We start from the raw sequence: 20,254 nt of genomic DNA on the forward strand, positions 1-20,254 counted from the left end.
AATTAGTATTTTTCTATGGCAGAGATATTCTAAGAATACATTACTGAGAGACACAGAATATTCTCATCATGCATAGAAGCTTAAGACTTCATTATATCACACTGTTTAAAAACACATTCTCCTTACAATCTACATTGTTTATTGACTCACATGGAGAATTAAAAAACAAAACTATTAACAATTTCGGCGATTTCCAAAGAACTACAATGCTTACTGGCTTTAAGGCTGGATTTCGGCAAGTAGGCATACTGTTGCAGCTGTTTTTGTAGCCTGATGTACTGAAGAGCCACTCACCTGCCATTATTGCAGCCAACTCCCCACACGCGGATGTTGATGATTGGTTGGCTATGTATCAGACTGTGATCGAGGGGGTCCACCAGGCTCATAGTGTCCTTCTTAAGGATCATCACCATATTCTGGCCCTTAGTAGACAGAAGAACCGCTCATATTTTGTGTACTTTGCTCCAAAACAACCATATACCTTGCATTTATTTTGAGGGTAATCAGAAACACACCAGGTAAGGACTTTTGCTGATGATTTAACTGCAGTATTATGATATCAGTGTTTTAAAAACCTTTGGCAGCGTCTTTGACAGCGTTTTTTCAATACAGGATCACATTGAATGTTGTCTACAGCAGTAACTACTACCTGAGGCAGTCAGAGCCCTTTCTTTCCAAGTGATCTAGAATCCTGAGGAGAGAGGTAGAACCCTGCATGTGAGTTAGAGGAGCCCAGGGTCCAAGAGCCTACAACCCCACCATGCTCTAGTAGAAAATATTGCTGGGGATTCGCTCCTCAATAATATTCCATGTGCTAATAAAGGTCAGGTTGGCTTTGCCTTTCATGTTGGCCTTGCTTGTGAAACCAGGAAATCCGTACGAAGGATTTCACTAATAAGATGCACTTTACATAGGTCTCATCTAAGTCATTTGTGGACAGCTTAAAAAAAATAAAGTTCTTCAGTGTTGTGAAAAAGACTAACAAGTAACAGGTTTTGTGTTTTAATGGTACAAGATTAATAAATACTTATCATATATGTAAAAAGAGCTAAAAAAATATTTTTTAACAAACAGTATTAGCTTATTCATAATCGTCGATATAATTATAGAACAAATAGAGTGATGTAAATATGAAATACGTTTTTGAATTATAACATTATGAAATTTTAACTATTGTTACTTTTCTATAAGAGTACAATTTTTTATAACAATTGATAACATGATTAACAGTATGAACAATATGATTGTGACATGTGGAGTACGTGCCTGATTTTATTTTTTTAGATGGCCGCCCAAAAGTAAGTTAACCTAAATTTGTAGAACACATGTTGGCAATCCTTTTTGGAAAGACTGAAATTATTTTTTCCTATTTGCTACTTTACAATATTTTGCTTATTTGTTATAATGAGGCATTCATTATTCAGCCACTATTTAGAATTGAAAATAATTTTTCTTAAAGCATGTCGTGCAAAATTGCAAAAATTAAGTAACCTAAAACACAGGGTAATAGTGTAAGGCTAGTGTATTTTAACTTTTACCAGGCAGTCAAGTCCCCCTAGAAAACCATATTTTCAATTATGACTCTGAATCACTTCACCAAGTGTCCCCTAAGAAGCTCTTCTACTGGCGGCAAAAACGACAAACGTTTGCCACAGACATTGCGACTGATGGCAACATAATTGCTTAGACCCCCCCTTATCTTTTGATATCACCACTACAGTGGATCTTAAAAAGTCTCAATTAGCCTCAGTTCAGCCCTAGCCAATGCCATGAAGTACCCCTAAAAATTATGTAAATACCTTCCTGCTAAAGATCTCTCACGGCCAGATAAGAACCCTGGAGATTCTCACGACATTCACTCCCTCATGGAAGTGAATTATTTCACTTTCTGAGCCTTATAAAATGGAACGCTGTCTTGGTTTCTTCGAGATGAAATAAACTTCAGAGGTTTTTTTTGTGTTGAAATTCTTTATTAACACTGCAAAATGATAAAGAACCAAAGGGGAAACAAGGTCCCAGCATGAGCGAGTAATGGCACGGAATAAGTCATGGAAGAAACAAAAAAAAACGAATGAAGCAATGAAACACAATCAACCATACTTCTGATTTGCGAAAGATGAACAAGCACAATAGAACAGTTGCAGAGAGAAAAATCAAAAGTTCCAAAATTAAGAAAATTAAGAAAGGGAGAGAGAGAGAGAAAGAAGAAGGGAGTTCGGGGAAGCGGAAAGGGGAGAAGAGAAAAAAAAGGGGGGTGGAGCGACAGGAAAATAGGACAATAGTGACACAGAGCAGTCTAGGTGCATTATGGCAGGGACGTCCATCCTCACTTGGAATGTGGTGTATGCCTGAATCACATTGGAATGTCGATTAACAACAGAACTCCAGTACAGGTTATGTTCCTTCGTACCAAAGAGCAGAATATCAGGGTATCAGAGTAATAAAATATCACAATTTCAAAGTATCAAAACAGCTGGGACCATTTGCGTCTAGGCATGCCCCCGACGTGGTCAGTGATGAGTGCCCTGTGTAACAACTATAACTCAATAAATAGGGCACAACTATAAGGGGGGTCTTGTGAGGGATAGAGTAGAAGACTAAGATCAGTTGTTGAATAGGGAAAATAAAAGGTAAAAGAGAAAGAGAGGGAGAGAAGAGGGAGAGAAAGGATAGTGGTGACAGTGGGACAGCGGAGAGTAGGGAGATGGGAGAAGATATTGAACTGGATGGTGGTGTGCACAGGTACCAGCAGGGTCCGTAGAAGGAAAGTGTATCCAGATAGAGGCCATCAGTGCTGAAGGAGGGGGGGGATAGGGATGGGGAGGGGTAGGAAGGAGGAGGAGAAACCAACATACAAGAGGGGGAGGGGAAGGGGGAGGGAGAAGGAGGGGGGAGAGGGGGATGAAAGGCGAGCATGTCAGGGTGAAGCTGTCATCCAGGAGGAAAAGGTGGAGGCTGCGAGCAAAAGGCTCAAGAGGGACAGAAGTGCCATAGGCAAGACTTCGGCTTGAATCGTAGGTCTGGGTACATATAAGTGTAACCTCAGTGAGAAGCTGAGGAGCTGTCAGGGACATGTGAGAGGGACACGGGAGAAGTGGGGGGGCGGTCATCAGCAAGTACGGGCAGGATCGGCTAGCCTACGTCAATCCTGCGGTGAGAAAGGGGGTCCACACCTGGTTAAATATCTGAGCCTGATCCTGATCCTGATCCTGCAGGTTGTAAATGACTCTCTCATGCACGGCTATACGGATCAAAGCTACTATCCACTCCTCCTGGGTTGGGGTGGACTTTGATCGCCAATGACGAAGGATGCAAATATTTGCAGTCACTAACACCGTATGTAACAGTCGTCTTTGCGGTCGAGACAAAGCCGGGAAAGGAGTCATATCATGCAATATAATAAGAGAGGGGGGGGAGCGGCGATGGCAGTACCACTGACTCAGCCAGAGTGGAGCCCACAGCTGTCCACAAGGGCCGGACCATCGGACAGTCAATCAAAATATGCATCAGATCACAGTGCACCTCCGCACAGCGCCAACATTTTGCATGCGGAAGTCCCGTCCTGTGTAGCTTTGCTGGAGACCAGTACCAGTCGTGTAGTACCTTGAAGAGTCAGAACTTTAATCGGGCTTCCCGAGTACCCCTGTCCAAGGCCTCCAGGATGTCTACCCAGTCCTCCATATCAGACGTCCGCTGCAGGCGGACCTGCCATTGCAAATGCAGCTTGTCCAGAAGAGGATGAGAGTATAACTGCCAGGTAATGACCTCGTAGAGGCCTGCCATGATGCCTATGTGCTGTCCCCACGTCTTCAAGTAAGTCACCACAGGTGAGGTCTGAATCCCCCAGTGGATGGTGTCGACACCCTGTTGCATGCAGTGTTTGAGTTGCAGGTATCTCCATTCCTGCCGCGGATGGAGAATGAATTCTTCTCACAGCTAAGCGAAGGGTTTGAGCGTGCCACCCTCCAGAACCTGAGCAACGTCTAGGATACCTACCCTGCTCCATTGCGGCCAGTTTAGCACCTCCCCGCCTATCCATAGGCCATTATTGTTCCATAAGAGGGCCTGGATGTGCAGGAGAGGATGGACCCCAAACAAGCGGTGGGCCCTACGCCAGGCCTCCCTGGTCGCCCTCAGGATCGGAGTAGCTGTGGCAGAAGCCGAGAGGTCATCGCGATAGTGCCATCCTAGTCCCCCTACCAGGGAAAGCAACACCCTTTCCAGGGCTACCCATTGTGGCGGGTCTGGCACTCCTGGCAGTGTGTGGGCCAATTGGGAGAGGTGTAATGCGAGTGCGTAATGTTCCACTGAAGGGAGTCCCATTCCCCCGTGGGAGTGACGCGTTAGTAGTTTAGCTGGTGCCAAGCGCGGCCACATGGAACCCCACACAAAGGATCTGATGAGAGTGTCAATACTCCGCAGGTTAGAGAGAGACACCTGCCGAGGTAAGAGACCTAAGACATATTTGAAACGAGGCACTGTGACCATCCTGACCGCCTGTACCCTGCCCCACATAGAGAGGCCCAGATGACTCCACTTTTCAAAGTTGAGTTTCATTCGTGCTACAAGGGTGTCTAAGTTGTAGGCCACCATGTGCAACAAACCTTGATTGACAAACACCCCCAGATATTTGAGACGTCTCGGAGTCCATTGGAATGGGAAGCCGAGGAGTGCGGCTTTTTGTGGTCACCCGTGAAAGCCGGAGCGCCTCGCTCATATCCCAATTCCCAATTTATACGATAGCCTGATGGGGAGTGAACCCATCGATAATCTTCAGTAAGGCCGGCAGGGAGCGCTCAAGGTCTGTTACAGTCAGGAGAACATCATCTGCATATAGATAAAGTTAAGAGATGCCGTCCGGCAAAGTGAGGCCCTTTATTAAGGGGGATGAGCAGATAGCTGTGGTAAGGGGTTCCATTGCCAAGAGGAATAAAAGTGGTGAGAGAGGGCATCCCTGCCGAATCCCCCTACAGGTGGGAAAGGGGTCAGAGAGAAAACCACCCGAGTTAACTTATGCCATTGGTTGATCATACAGCAGTCGTATCATGGAAATAAATCGGTCTCCCAAACCAAACTGTGTCAGTGTCTCAAGCAAATAAGGCCACTCTATGTGATCGAACACCTTCTCGGCATCCAAAGACAAGGCCAGCGCGGCCTCCGGCAGATCCCTGGCGGCCCATAAGGTGTGGCATAGAGTACGCAGGTGATTACCTGGGTATGATGAATCAGGGACGGTATTACTTTGCGAAGCCGGTTTGCTAAAATATTGGCTAAGATTTTGATGTCACCATTAAGAAGGGAGATGGGCCGATAGTTGCTACATAGCAAGGGATCTCTCACAGGTTTTGGTATAATCGCTATCGTGGCATTGTTGGAGATGGCCCCCAAAGCCTTTGCCCTGCATGCTTTGCTCAAAGCCTCATGCAACATGTCAATCGCCTCTTCCCCCACCCATTTGTGAAAACCCGCAGGGAAACCGTCCTCTCTAGGCGATTTGTGGTAGGAGAGGTCAGAGATAACCCTCTCTATTTCCAGCCTGCTAATCTCACCTTCCAGGAGGCTGCGCCCGTCTTCTGATAAAGATGGTAAATCAAGATCAGCAAGGAAGGTCGCAATCTGGGTAGGACTGGAAGCTGTCTCCGGTATGTAAAGCTGCCGGTAGAAGGAAGTAAACACTTTGGCTGTCGCCTGTAGGTGTTTGAGCACCTCTCCCAAGTGGGTACGGATGGCTGGAATGGCGAGGGCTGCCGTCCTCTGATGAAGCTGAGCTGCAAGTAGCCGGCCAGCCTTCTCGCCTTGTTCGTAGTGCCTCCCCTGTAGGCGCTCTAGAGCATACTTGGCCTGAGAGGTGTATAGCTCATTAAGAGCCATACGGGCACGTTCCAGACACCGACGCCCTTGAAGGTAAGGACGGTCAGTATACTGGTGTGTGAGGCGGTGGATGTCAAGTTCCAGTGCAGCTTGCTGCTCTTTTCTTTCTTTATTTGCTAACGCGGCGTTCCGCATAAGCTGCCCCCGGATCGTTGCCTTGGCTGCAGCCCACAAGATACGCCCGGATTCAACAGTACCCAGGTTGTCTTGGGCAAAGGCGGAAGCATGAGCTCTCAGCCGTGTCTTGTTCCTTAGGGGAACGGTACCAAAAGGTAGAAAATCTCCACGGTTTATGGCCCGGGGATACCAGGCCTACCTGAACAGCAACAGTGATTGGAGAGTGATCCGAAAGGCCACATGCAAGTATGCGGGCGTCGTAGACATGGGTCACTAGGTCGTGTGACAGAAGGAAGTATTCGAGGCGGGATTGGGTGCCATGCACCGGCGACAGGAAGGTGTACTCTCTGTCAGTCGGGTGATTCAGCCTCCAATGATCCACCAGGCCACTGTCCGACAATATATCGGACTGTAGGACTCTGTCGGTGTTATTACTAACGTCCAAGGGCCCCGTCCTGTCCAACACTGCGTTCCTGGCTAGATTCCAGTCGCCACCTATCACATAGCAAGTCGCTCCTACCTCTGTCAGAAGGCGGTAGAGTTTCAGGAAGAACAGGCGCTTTGAGCCAATTGGCACGTACACGGAGCCCACACACAGTGAGGAGTCACCGATCTTCAATTTGGCTAACACATAACGTCCCTCTGGGTCAGTCCATGACTTAATTACTACGAAGGGGAGGGTTTTTCACATCAACAATGCAACACCACATTTCCGGGGGTGCTACCCGTATAGGGCGGGGAGGGCTGCAGCTGAACAGCGCAGTATCCACCCAGTCTCTATGCAGTTTACTAGGCTCCTCTTTGTCTAAATGTGTCTCCTGTAGTATAGCAATATCAGCCCCCTTGGAGTTAAGATAGGACAGAACCTTTTTCCGTTTTATAGAGTGTGTGAGACCATTTACATTCCAAGATACAATCCGTAACGGTTCTGAAGAGGACGTGTGCGGGCCTGGCATCATAGAGTTCTAGCGAAAAGGACAGAGAGTGAAGGGGGGGTGGATGAGAGAGAGACTAAGAACAAGAAGGGGGGAAGGAGGGGGAGGCAACATGAGGAATGGGCCAAGGGGAGGGTAGGAAGGTTTCTGCTGCCTTCAGAAATGGGGAAGGGGTAAGAGAAAGGAAGAAGAAAAAGAAAAAGGGGGGGAGAGAATAAAAGCGAGGAAAGGAGGAGTAGGTGGAGGAGGACAGAAGAGAAAGAGAAGCAAAAAGAGGAAAATAGAAATAAAGAGATCGTAACAAAGGTTCAGACGATCCTGATCTGTAACCTGCAGGTCTACACCTAAGTCTACAGAGCTCATTCTCCCGGCCAGCGGGCCCGTGACTGGGGAGAGCGACATGCGTGGGGTACCCCAGTCCCAGGATCCCATTCTCTCCGCCAAGGTGCAAATATCTGGGAAGGGGGAGGGGGATGGGGAAGGCAGCGCAAGGACAAGCAGCAGGTGTACGCAAGGGCACGCAGGAGCCAGAGCGGCGTCATACCAGGAGAGCGGAGGGAGGAAAAAGGAGGGGGGTTTGGGCGGGTGCATGGGGGGGAGTGGAGGGGGGCTACCACAGGGTTCGGCAGGAAAGCTAGCAAAGTCATGTGTATTGTGAGAAAGACGGAACGACGAAAAGCGACGCGTGTAAAGAGTGCCTGCAGAGTATGAGAAGAAGCGTCCCCCCAAATAGGGTACACATGGCAGAGCACCCAGCGCCGAGGCTTGGGTGAGAAAGCACGCGGCTGCGCATCTATGGATGGGTTGACCGAGCTGCACAGAAATGGGGAGGTGGAGGGGGGTAACAATCCAGCCCGGGAGGGGGAGAAGTCTAATCGCAAATAAGGGAAAGGGGTGGGGGAAGGGGGGAATGTAGGGAGAGGAGGGGCCTGGGAGGGAGAGAGAGAGAGAGAGAGAGAGAGAGAGAGAGAGAGAGAGAGAGAGAGAGAGAGAGAGAGAGAGAGAGAGAGAGAGAGAGAGAGAGAGAGAGAGAGAGAAAAAAAAGCCCTCTGTCATATTGCACCAAACAGTGGGGAGAGTGTACAATAACGAACGTTTATCAGTGAAAAACAGTAAACCGTAAGACACTTGGCTAACAAACAGAATCAAAAATGACTTAAGCGTTACCAAACACACTAGAACAAGCTAGATTAGAGCTAGGCAGCCAAGGGTTGTTGCCTTAGTACCTGAGGAGATACTGGTCCTCTGTAAACAAAGTGTCTATGATGCAATAAAGGCAGGTACTCATCTCTCCCCATCGTCGTCCCCGCGGGAAGACCTCTGCAACTTCTTGCAGAACTCCTTGTCCGCTGATGGGGAGATGTCTTCGGAGTACTAAGTGATCTTGTCCTCTTGCACGCAGGTAGGGGTCAAGGTTGGTTGTCCCTGTCAGCGAACTGCATATGCATTGCCACCTCCTGCAATACCTGACCTCTGTCGTCATGGCTCTTTGTGAGTCTCTCCAAGTCTCTCCCCCTCGCGTGGGAGTCCGCGACGGCCCGTCCCCCGGCTTCAAGGATGGGAGTCGAAGGGGCGACACTCAGGAGCAGAATCTGCATGTCCTGAGTCCGGATCGGAGTCTCCATGTCTATGGCCTGGGTGTGATCCTGAAGTCCCTCCAACAACACTCGCAGGTCTGCTGGGTCATAGAAATCTTGTGACTACCCATTTTTGGTGATCCACATCCTGGCCGGCTCAAACAATCCATATTTCACAACCAGCTGACGGAGACGGGGCCGGAGGGCCAAGAATGCTTTCCTGCGGTCGCTGGTCTCCTTGGAAAAGTCAGCCGTTAATCTGACCTCCAGGTCATCCGACCAGAATGGGCCGTGCGCTCGGGCCGCTTGTAGTAGTTGACAAGTCTGCACGTGGCGCAGCAGACAGGCTATGATTGTACAGGGACGGTTGGTGACATCTCGCCGCTTGGGACCCAGTCTGTGCACCCTTTGAAATTCCAGGGGAGGGTCAAAATTAATGCCGGCCAGCTTAGGTAGGGTCTCCCATAGATAAGAGTGTATGTCCGTGCCTTTGATATTTTCCGGGAACCCTAGGATACTAACGTTGTTCCTGCGGCTCCTTTCCTCCAAGTCAATTAGTTTGCTACAGAGGTACAGAAGTTCTGGGTCTATTTCCACCCAGGAGGCTATATGTGTTTCCACTGATGTTACTCGCTGATCCAGAACTGTAACTTACGACTGAAAGCCTGCGATATCCAAGCGCATGGATTTCGTCTCCGCCGTCAACGAGGCCTTGGCACTGTCCATACTTTCGAGTTTGCGACCCACCGCTGATATCTCCTGCAGGATGGGATCCATGGTCATGCCCTGCGCGGTGTCCATCATACTGCTGGGTGGAGTGAGGGGGTGCTCCTCTGCAGGTGTATCTCTCTGGTGGTACAATACTTACGAGAAGAGTAGTTGCCGGGATGGCTTACCCGGTTGCCTGATCACCGTCGTACCGCCAGGCATCTCAAGCTCGCCAGTAGAAGCAGTTGTCAGGAGGGTGTCACCCCACGGCGAGGTAGGTGAGGGAGGACCGGTGGGCGAAGTAGAATAGGGGGAGGAAGAGGGAGGTGAGGTGTCTCTCGAGGTGCAGGATGCAGGGCCCGATGAAGTCCAAAAAGCATCCACTGGGGCACCAACAATCAGGGGTCTGAGGGCCAAAATCAAAAGTCCGAAGGCAGAAGCCCAGAGTCCAAGGTCCAAGGCAGGGTGGGCGGCGTTGGGCTCTGTCGCTTATGGCCCAACAGGGAGAGAAATGACTGACCAGAGGGCCCTCCGTTAAACCAGCGCCAGGGCGACTCCCCGAATATTGTCAGCGCACCATCTTGATGGTCCGAAGTAATATGGGGGCAGCACGGGGCCCCTCGCTGTTAGCAGCATTGCATGTGATCCCCTCCTGTTGGTGGGATTGGGGCCCCACCTTGGTCACGTCCGCAATATGTAAGGTAGAACGTACTGCCCCAGCCAAAAGAGCAGCAGCTCGCTGAATGGGCTCGTCGGGCCCCAACACGCCACACACCTCTTCGCACCCCGCAGAGGTCAGCCCTCTCAATCTTGTCGCAGGCACCACCAGCCAAGGGTCAGTCCTCGGTAGTGTCGCTCTGCCCTGCCCCTGGTGCCTGTAGCGACCTTGTCCAGGCCTTGGTAAGCCGCACCAATGCACTGAAGCTTGCTCCCGGGCCCCCGCCTGGGCTGGGGAGGGTCGGGCGGTGCCAATGCGGGGATAGATCAGGCCGCCAACTCCCTGCCCTTGTTAAGATCCCGCTTAAAGGCGCTCCAAAAATGGGGCTGCAGGCGCTGCTCCAGGCGTCCCCCGCTCATCAGCGAGGCGGCAAGGAAACTGAAAGACAGAAAGGCAGGGTGAGCGGAGGCACCCGCATGCAGCTGTACTCACAGTGCGGGCCCCCGCCCTCGCTGAACCCGTCGCCTCTGTCTGTCTGCGCCCCTCCTCAGGGTACCCAGTGCATCTGGGGAGACGCGCGCTCCAAGCCGGGCCTCCGAGTCACACAAGGCCGCGGCTCTCTATTTGCGCGCAAGCCGCCAGGTCCTCGCGGCTCCCAGAATCCCAGCAGGATGTAGGACGTAGGATGTATCGGGGCCCCCCTGGGAGTCAATCAAGGGGGGGTCTCCCGACATCAGTGTCCCCCAGCGCCCATCCGACGATCACTGTGGGGCACCCACTCGCGCCCTGTGCCGCCATCCCTGGCCGAGGGCCCGCTGCTCCACGGAGCTCGGCGTTCTGGCAGCCATCACGACTCGTGGCCAGACCACGCCCCCCAAAAACTTCAGAGTTTTCAAGAAAGAGGTCAATGCATTGTTCATCCTACTCTACCACCCAATGTCTTTGTAGCTGCGTACCCACTCACCCTTATTTATCCTGCCAAGAAAGTGGTTAAAAAAGTGCCTCATTTTTATTTTTTTGCCGATTTTTTGTGTGCACTTTTTACTCAGAATGCTCCCATCTTTTTCTCTTACTGGCATTTGTATAGTCTGTAAAGAAATCACAACTACTATTTTTCACATGTAATTGGCACAAGGAAAAGGTGAAACGAGTTTAAAAAATAAATGTGCACCTACGTAATGGTGGTAAAGCATTCGAAATGCCTTTATACAGTATAAGGCCACTATTTTGAATAGAGGTGAAATATGTCCCACCCAGCTTTAAACCTTAAACACTGTTTGTCCCAGTAAGCATGTTTCCATCATGCAGCTATTGTATCAATAACGAGGCCTTATTACTAGTAGATTTACTAGTAATTACATTGTCATCAGAAAGAAACTGGCCCAAATATTAACAACTCAGGAGCTAGATAGGATGCCAGCACTCATGTCACTATATTACAGATATTCTGTCGGAACTCACACCCCCATCGGATAGTTATTGTGATGTTACTATGTCCTAACAGACAAATATTGTGACAATAATCACAGCTCAGTTGCATTAAGACCAGACTGATTGTGAAGTGTGGGTTTCTTTTTTCAAGTTTGGAGGTCTGACGTTGATTTCAATAAAATGTACATAAAATATAATGTCTTAAAGGGGCTTTCTGCCAGCTGTGTCTTCATCCACTTTGAGTGAATGCATTTTGCTCTTTCACAAGAAGCACACCTGCACATCAGGTAGTTCTGTTTAGTGTCAGTGTTTTTATTTTTGCTTTATTAGTGAGGGCATCCAGGTGTTTTGTAGCATGTGTGTGAGGCCAGCCCTGGGACAAAAAGCCAGGTCTTCAGCTTCTTACGAAAGCAGGAAGAGGGGAGGAGGACCTGATGTGTTATGGTATGTAATTCCAGGCTTTAGGGGCCGGAATGAGAAGGTGCAACCCCATGCTCTACTTTCATGTGTTCTTGGGGTGTGTGCTGGTGAGGAACCCTCAGAGCAAAGGTGTCTGCAAGGTTGGTGGAAGTGCATGCAGCTATTCAGGCAGGCATGGCCAATGTTGTGGAGAGCTTTGTAGGTGTGGGTGAGGAGTTGAAAGTGTGCACACTTGTGTATAGGGAGCCAGTGAAGTTCCCCAAGGTGTGGTGTGATGTGCACTTGGTGTATGAGGTTGAGGGCTAGCCTAGCTGCTCCATTTTGGATGGTCTGTAGTCTTCTTGTGAGCTGGTTGGTAATCCCTGCATACAGGGTGTTTGCATAATCTAGCCTGATCGTTTTGGGGGCTGGGGGGATCATTTTCCTAGTGTTGTCTGGTAGCACAAACCATGACAGAACAAAACAGGAATTGCTAAAAGGCTTGCAGCCAGCCCCAGACCTATTGGCTTTGTCAATGCTTGTTCAGCATGTTTTTCCAATATATCTCGATTTCATATTTTTATCTGTGTGTTTTCAAATCAAATGCAAAACTCTTTTGCTTATTTATGGCTGTCCAGTTGCATACTTTGCTCTATCGTACAGGTAAGGGTTATACAGGACTGAACAGATCCTACTTAACACACTATTATGGCAATTGATAATCAAGCTGGATAACATAACATAATGTAACATAACATGACATCACATGAGATATATTCTTAATATGTGCATCAAGAAGAAATTAAACTTTCAGCCCTAAATTAACTTATTGTTAAGCTCACAAAACTATATTGCAGCTCTCTCCCACTTAGAAAGTTGCATAGAAAGGTTTTCCTGGTGCTGGAACCTGCCACAGCAATCAAGCCTTGTTCCTGACTAAGGGCCTGATTTAAAGTTTGCCGGAGGGGTTACCCTATCACAGTTGTGACGGATATCCTGTCCACCATATTACAATCTTCTTTGGCTATAATGGGATCGTAATACGGTGGACGGGATATTCATCACATTTATGACAGAGAAACCCCTCAGCCTAACTCTAAGTCAGGCACAAAGTTTTTCTATGACTCCCCCACCACTACTAGTCTTCTCTTTCCCTCCCACTAGCCTCCCAACTCCTTCCACCATGCAGGGGAGCCACTGATCCCATTTACCACCTGCTCCAGGCAGCTGGTAAATGGGCAGGTGGTATACATGAGTGTTAAAGCCCTCAAAAGGGAATAACGTGAAATTCTGCATGGCAGTTCCGAGCCTGTACTCTTAGTCCTGATTACAAGGGTTTTAGCTTGTAATATGTGGAATTCCATGTGGAGATACAGGTGAGTAACTGTAATTCTGGCTGCAGGGAATCTCCGCATGGAATTCTGCCTTACTCAGAATCAGGGCAATAGTCGTCCATCTCAGAGGCAACCACAAGCTGCTGTCTACAACATCAAAATAAAATAAGTATTGAGAGAATTGATGGAATCTACTTTTATTGGTGACGTTACTCACCTCCCTCAGATCTCTGACCTCGCCTTTACTTTGTGTCAGCTGCTGGATACAGTTGTTTACAGTGATGCCACTTTTTCCTGGTGCCAAGTCTTCCTCGGGTATCTCTACCCACCCCAGTGAGCGCACTGCAAAACACTGAAAGAACAGACTTAATAGGTAGCAGATCCTTACAGCAGGCTTCATGAAATTGTTTGTGAAACAGGGCCAAATGTAAAAAGAGCCATTTGCCATCTGGGACGTGCAGTTTGTGCACATCAAATGGTTGGCAAGTGGATATGCAATCTGAGATGTTACCTATGTACTAACAGGTTGCATTGCAAAATGACCTACTTAATGAATATCACGTTGACAGTTTGCTATTTACGATCCCATGTGAATGGCTATAAGTGGAGGAATGGTAGCTTTCAAGGGACAACCTGTTTTCCCCTGAGGCTGACGAACATGATTCCCAATTCTTCCCCTGAAATGTCTACCTGCTGACTATAAGTGACAAGAAAATGGAGAGGGAAGCAAGAGACAAATGCAAGTGAAATAACAAATGGATACATGCTGCTGTATCCCATGTACAAAGGAAGAATTAGGCACTCCTTAGCTACTAATGCTTAAAGATGCCTACAACACTATTTACACCAAGATTTTGTTTTTCTCAACGTCGTAGAAAACAGTACATTACATCTCTTTTTAGCTCAACATTTTGGGCTCCAATGAATTACCACCAACATTTGGAAGATATATTTTCCAGATACATCACTAAAACAATGAGGGGACTGGTATATTTCAGGCACAATTTGGGTAGTCAGAAAGGCGGAGGCCTTGGCTGCATCTCATCACATCGTAGTTCAATTGCTGTTCTTGTCTTTTGCACATTAAAGTAGATGGCTTTTATCCCACATATTTTAACTCATCTTGGCGTTGGAATTATTTCGCTAGTGGTAAATAATTAGTAAAGCCCTTACCCTGGAGCCTGGTTCATTGGTGCCCTGGACAAAATCCTCATCAGGCCAGGAAAGAGAAGTCCTGCAACAGAGAGATGATTGATGTCAGCAAGGCTACTTACCTATCATTTTACGCAGTAAGATTCTAACTATTGTGTGACACATACATTTATAAAACACCCGGGACAGCTGGTGATATTAACTCAACAGTAAGGGTTCAGATGCTTAGGACGTAGGAAACACATTATTTTCATTGCTACTTTGTTCCTCTATGAGGCATCTGCACGACCCTTTACAAGAAAGAAGCACACATACATAAGATTTTATTCTGTATTTCCTTGCAATTGGTTGGAAGGGACTAATTTAAAACGGTACCTCAAAAATGATGCTTCTCATAAATCACCATGTGATAATTTTTCCATAAGACTGTGGTAAAAAAGTGGACAAACTGGGAACAAACGTTGCATGAATTTTGCATGATTATAGAGCTATTGTGTATTGTTACGTGGTGTAAATCAGTACAGCATTTTCCAAACACTCAATAGAAAACTGCAAATAAAAATGTAGATATCTGACAGTTTGGTTTGTGAATCAGATGTCACATTAAGTGGATTTGTGCAGCGCAATAATCAGCCATGAGGGTATCAAGGTGCTTGAGCAACTTGCCTAGGTACTGGGTCCCACACCATTAGTTGAAGAGCCAATTCTTCAGCTTCATGCAGAACTCCAGAAGTGAGGAGGAGTCTCTGATGTGCTGGGAGAGGTTGTTCCAGATTTTGTGTGTGATGTAGGAAAATGAGCGACCTCTTGTTCTACTTTTCTGGATGCAGGGTTTTTGTGCGAGTGAGGCTGAGTGTAGGTGTCTGGTTGGCTGTATGAGGTGTTCAGGTATGAGGTCCGATGTTGATCAATGCCTTGTCTGCACATGTGAGGAGTTTGAATTGGTTGTACTTGTGTATGGGGATCTGAGATGTGGTGGGATGTCATTTCTATGGAGAGGTTGAGGATGAGTTGTGCTGCAGTAAACGGGATGTTCTGGAGTCTGCAGCTGTTTGGATATTCTGGCATGGAGTGCATTGCTGTAGTCAAGTCTGCTTGCGATGAGTGCCTGTGTGGCGGTATGTTCAGTGTTCTGGGGCAGACATTTGAAGATCTTGCAAAGCATGCATAGGATATGGAAGCAGGAGGAGCTAACTGTGTTTACTTCGCTGTCATGTGGAATTTATTGTCCAGGATTCAGTGAAATTGGTGATGTCTTCATTGAGGTTGCTGTTGATGTCCACGTTGAGGCTGCTGGTGATGTTGGGTTGGTCCATGTTGAGGGTGTTGAGCTAGTCTGCTTCTGAGATTTCTCCCCAGCTGCAGCTTAGTAGGCTGATGCTGGTGGGTGCATTGACTTGTAGTGTGGTAATTTGAAAGTGGATGATGGAATGGTCTGCCCATGTGAGCAATGAGATAGAGTTGTACATGATCCTGTCACTGGTGGTGAAGATTGGGTCCAGTGTGTGTCCTGTGATGTGAGTTGAGTCTGATATGATTTGAGTGAGTAAGATTTTGTGCAGGCTTTTGAGGAGGAGTGGGGAACAGTGGAGCATTCGAACTTCTAGGTGAAAATTGAGATCACCCAGTAGTATAAAGTCTCTGGAGTTGATGGTGAAGAGGGCAATAAAGTTGATAATGAGACTGATGAAGTTAGTCCGCATACCTCGTGGTCAGTAGGCTAAGATTCTTTTTCGGGTGACAATTAGCAGACCTGATTTACGTGTTGATAATGCTAGCTAATAAAAGAAAAGGTGAGTGGTGGGGTGCAATGGACAAAGGGCAGGAAGCACTGTTATTGGGAAAATGTGCAGCTGGTGCCTAAAGCACAGAGCATCTGCCCAGATCCATGCTGGTTGCAGGAAAACATTGTACTTTGTTCTCAAAGTCTGCTCTGCATGGTCAAAAGGCATCCCTTGTGGCTTCTGGGCTAAGGGGGAATATAGTCACATGCCCAAAGCATCCCTGCCATTACATAAAACCATGGAATGCATAATCTGGTGCATGGGTTGGGCAATGCTACTAGGGCCCTACAGACTGACTAGGTAGGTGACTGCCCAGATTTCAGCAGGATCTCAGAATGAGGGGCAAAGGTGTGGTCAGTGGTAAGACTGAGAACACAAGAGGCTTGTGAAATTTGTGAGCATGGTGCACTTAGCATCGGCCATTCCTACAGGGGGTGCCCCATTCACAAACCCCCTAAAGGATAGCCAAAATGTACTCTGCTACTCTGGAGTCCTGAAGATTCCTTCAGCTGGAGGGTTGGGAGGAGGGTATTACTGAAGCCTGTTCCTTGTGCACTGAGCCCTCTTGGCAGGGCTGAAGTCCATGCTGTTTGTGTTCTGCTGTTAGAGGCAATGGGCTGAGTGTGACTGAGTGGTTATATGTATGTATGAGGTATTTATATAGTCCAAAACTAACTAAAACGACAGTGGAGTGCTGCACGAGGTCAAAGGCAAGCATACAGTCAAAAAGTGATATATGTGATACCTGGTTACTGTATTGTTACTACATTGTACTGTAATCTTCTTTGCGGAGGTGTGTCTTTAACTCTTTCTTAAACTGGAGCACTGTTGGAGCGTTCCTTATGAATACAGGTATTTGTTCCAGAACCTAGGTAAAGGACTGGAAAAGGCCTGCTGTTTTGTGTTTTTTCTTTTTTACACTTCATAGTCTGAAATTTGATGGTGGCCTTGATACAGGTGTGTTGAGAGCCGCCAGAGATGGTGAGCTTGTTCGCTACATAAGTAGGAGTGTCATGATGGCTTTGAAAATAATGTAGCTGGTTTTGAAAATGGTACTGGCCATCAAGGAAAGCCAATGGAGTTTCAGCAGGAGGAGGTTATGTGACTATATTTCTTCTGGCCTTGGATGAGACGTGCTGCAGTGTGTAGGATGCCTATGAGGTGCCACTGTGGATTTTGAGAAAGGGTGATACCATCACCAGAAGCAACAGTACAAGGGCTTGACCAGCAGCTCTGAAATTGCTTACTGGAAGAAACACTTTTATTTATTTTTTAAAAGAGAGACCTGGTACCAGATCATCTTTGTTTTTTTTTGACAATGTGTTCCTTGAAGGAGAAGTTAGGGTTCAAGGTGAATCCAAGCGATTTGGCATTCGGTGAAAGTTTGAAGTGGTCAAGCTTCATTTTATTGAGTCAGGCTTGTTCTATTTCTTACTTGAAGTTGTTGGAGAAATCTGTCTTGGTTGGTTTGAGCTTTAGGTAGGTGCTAGACATCCAGGTGTAGATGAGGTGCTGGTAGTGTTTGAGACTCTGGATGTCTGGAGCATAGGAGACTTTGGTAGTCCTTTATAAGTGGACATTTGGGTAGAGTTGTGTATCATCAGCATATTGGTGAATCGTGATGCTGTTATCTGTGCATAGAACCCCAAGGAGGTACATGTAGAGGTTGAAGATTACATGGTTGAAAGTCGAAGTCTGTGTCTTGGGGGAATTAAGCAAAGATCCAAAGCCAATTTCCTGCACCATGCCAAATAGGAAAGGGGGTTGATTGCAGGCAGGCCTTCATTCATACCTTGTACGCAGAGCCCTAAGGAACCTGGGTCCAGGGAGATTGGGTGCAGAGTGGCATTCTATCATGCTGAGCTCACAAAGTTTGCTGGACACAGAAGAAGACATGGGAATCGACTTGTGACTTTTCCCAGTGCCCATATCAGGTCACAAAGCAAAGCAAAACAGAAATGATGGACGGAATGCGGAACCAATCAAACATTCACCCCCAGTCACAGATCTGGGTTTAATCCATCAATTCTTTTGCTCACCATGCCACCCCAGTTTGAACCCAGCCATATGCAAATCAGTCTTGACCCTGTTCCTCATGGGAACAGTCCAGCTGGGTCTGAGCTGGAATGGCATGGCAAGCAAAAAAACTGATGGATTAAACCCAGATCTGTGACTGGGGGTGAATGTTTGATCAATTCTGCATTCCATCCATCTTCTGTTGTTTTTGCATTCATATCAGGTGACAAGGCATGTCTGCTGAATACCAAATACATGTTTGGATCAACTACGTATACTAACTGAAATATATGGCAAGGTCAATCAAATTACCGCTTGACTGTGCAAATACTTTGTCACGATTTACTTTTAGTTAAAACAAAGCTGTCTCCTTCTTGCTTTTACAATGCGACTATGGTGTATTGAATCTATACTAGTGCCAAATTAAAGAGACACTTGCTGGAAAAGGAAATAGCATCCAATGAGTGACTTCTTACAGCCCATCCAGCACTGTGCTCTCTTGTTACGTTCAGTAACCTAGAGCAGTAAAGATGTTTGTATATTTCAAAACCAACTAAATATGTTGCAGACTTTGTACACATGTATATTGCTGCCTTTACATCAAAGCAGTTTCATACAAGTCTGTCTTCACTGCCCATTTACAAATGGTGGAGCCTACGATCATTACTGTTAGCTCTCACATTTTTTTAATATGCCAATCCACCCACAGCTGTCCTATGTACCACAAACATTTTTATGTTCAGCTTCTCTGATCAAAATGATTTTGTGATCACCAAAAAAATAAATAAATAAATACGTGTTAAATATATACACATATGCAGAACAAGCCAAGGTTAATTTGGAAACGTGTCTCATAGGTGTGTCGTCCGTCATCACTTTACCTTCTGTTCACAGATGGTGCTGGGAAGGGCCTCTCTTTCACCTCCTGCCCACCTGTCACTTGGTGAGATCCCTGCTGAAATAAATAATGTGATAGTAAGACCATTTCGAAGCTGGGGACGGTTTCAGAAAGATTGTGAAGATGTGCAACACTAGGCTTCAAAGAGGTCTGTGAGGATGCTGATCTCTTGATATGTGTCCCCCCTCAGTCACCTTCTTTTCGGTGTGATCTAACTATACTTAAAAGAAGGGCCGTTGACTAGACTCTTCCTACAATTCATCTATAAACATTTATACTATTATTATTTCATTGTGTGTTTATCTCTCTTGGTAACAAATGTTGACCTAAAAAAATAAAGTTGCAGAAGCATCAGCAAACATAGCCATGTCAGAGACAATTCTGTGAACTACGTGGCCTGACTACATAAATCAATAGTCCCTTATTGAGGTCCATGCTCAGTAATTAACTATAGCCTGTTGAATACATACCAATATAATGCAAATGCACGATATAGTAAATATTCCAAAGTGATATCAATAAAGTTATTTTTCATCCTATCACTTTGGTTCCCCTTTTCAAACTCAGGCCACGTTTATAAAAATGGTGTTAACCCACTCAGAATTTCTATTTTGGAAGGTATGAAGGAAGCTTCCCCCTGTTCTTTTCTAGGAAGGAACTAGGGACCAAGTTATTGAACTAACCCACATTAACAGTCTTGACCTCATCTTTGCAATTTTGTACTTTCTGAAATTCCAGCCGTGATTCAACTACATGTGTCAGGTCACGTCGGAATAGCTTTTCTCTTCTGCCACAGGCCACCAAACGTCCAACGTCAATAAAACCCTCCTGGCAACAGTCACGCTTCCTCAATCAGACCGTCCTTACAACCAAATTAAGCTCCACAGCTGACCGCATCCGCTTAGTGAGCAAGCCAAGACAAAATTGACACCAGTTTTCCTTTAAGTTAAATTCTGATAAAGGAAAGCCTCTGTAAACTAATGCACCCATATATTTACCATCAAATCAAATACCATTTTCAAACAAGAAATTAAACGGCGACTAAGTGACTATCAATAACACTTTGCAAATAAATAACCCTACATTCATCTTGCAGAAACCCCATCAACCATAACCTACGCCATTTACTTCACAACAGACCTCTGTGATGCATCATGCAGACTCAGAGCTTAATTTAAAGCCTTCAAACACTGCATCAATCCAAACCCAGACATTCTAGTAAGTGCAACTCTAAGAAATATTTATTCATAAGCAAACGATATATAAACTCACATTCTAAATTGTGAATGCCAGGCAAGAAACTTCTGTCCTTCTCATCTTCAAACACCAGACTTAAATGGAACATCGTCAAATGACTTGCATTCATTGATCTCA

At 46.6% G+C, this 20,254-nt stretch overlaps 1 protein-coding gene across 1 annotated transcript in view; it reads right to left on the minus strand.

Annotated features, from left to right (window-relative positions):
* The window catches only part of APBB3 (amyloid beta precursor protein binding family B member 3), a 172,497-nt gene that overhangs the window by 97,637 nt on the left and 54,606 nt on the right, over nucleotides 1-20,254 (minus strand). Inside the window, exons 4-7 of the mRNA XM_069199384.1 lie at nucleotides 18,864-18,937; nucleotides 14,204-14,264; nucleotides 13,248-13,382; nucleotides 295-422 (exon numbers count right to left, since the gene is read on the minus strand). Coding sequence (XP_069055485.1) covers nucleotides 295-422; nucleotides 13,248-13,382; nucleotides 14,204-14,264; nucleotides 18,864-18,937 — 398 coding nt within the window. The remainder of the gene's footprint in view (nucleotides 1-294; nucleotides 423-13,247; nucleotides 13,383-14,203; nucleotides 14,265-18,863; nucleotides 18,938-20,254) is intronic.

This window comes from Pleurodeles waltl, chromosome 7 (genome assembly GCF_031143425.1).
Source record: "Pleurodeles waltl isolate 20211129_DDA chromosome 7, aPleWal1.hap1.20221129, whole genome shotgun sequence".
NCBI classification, from domain to species: Eukaryota; Metazoa; Chordata; class Amphibia; order Caudata; family Salamandridae; genus Pleurodeles; species Pleurodeles waltl.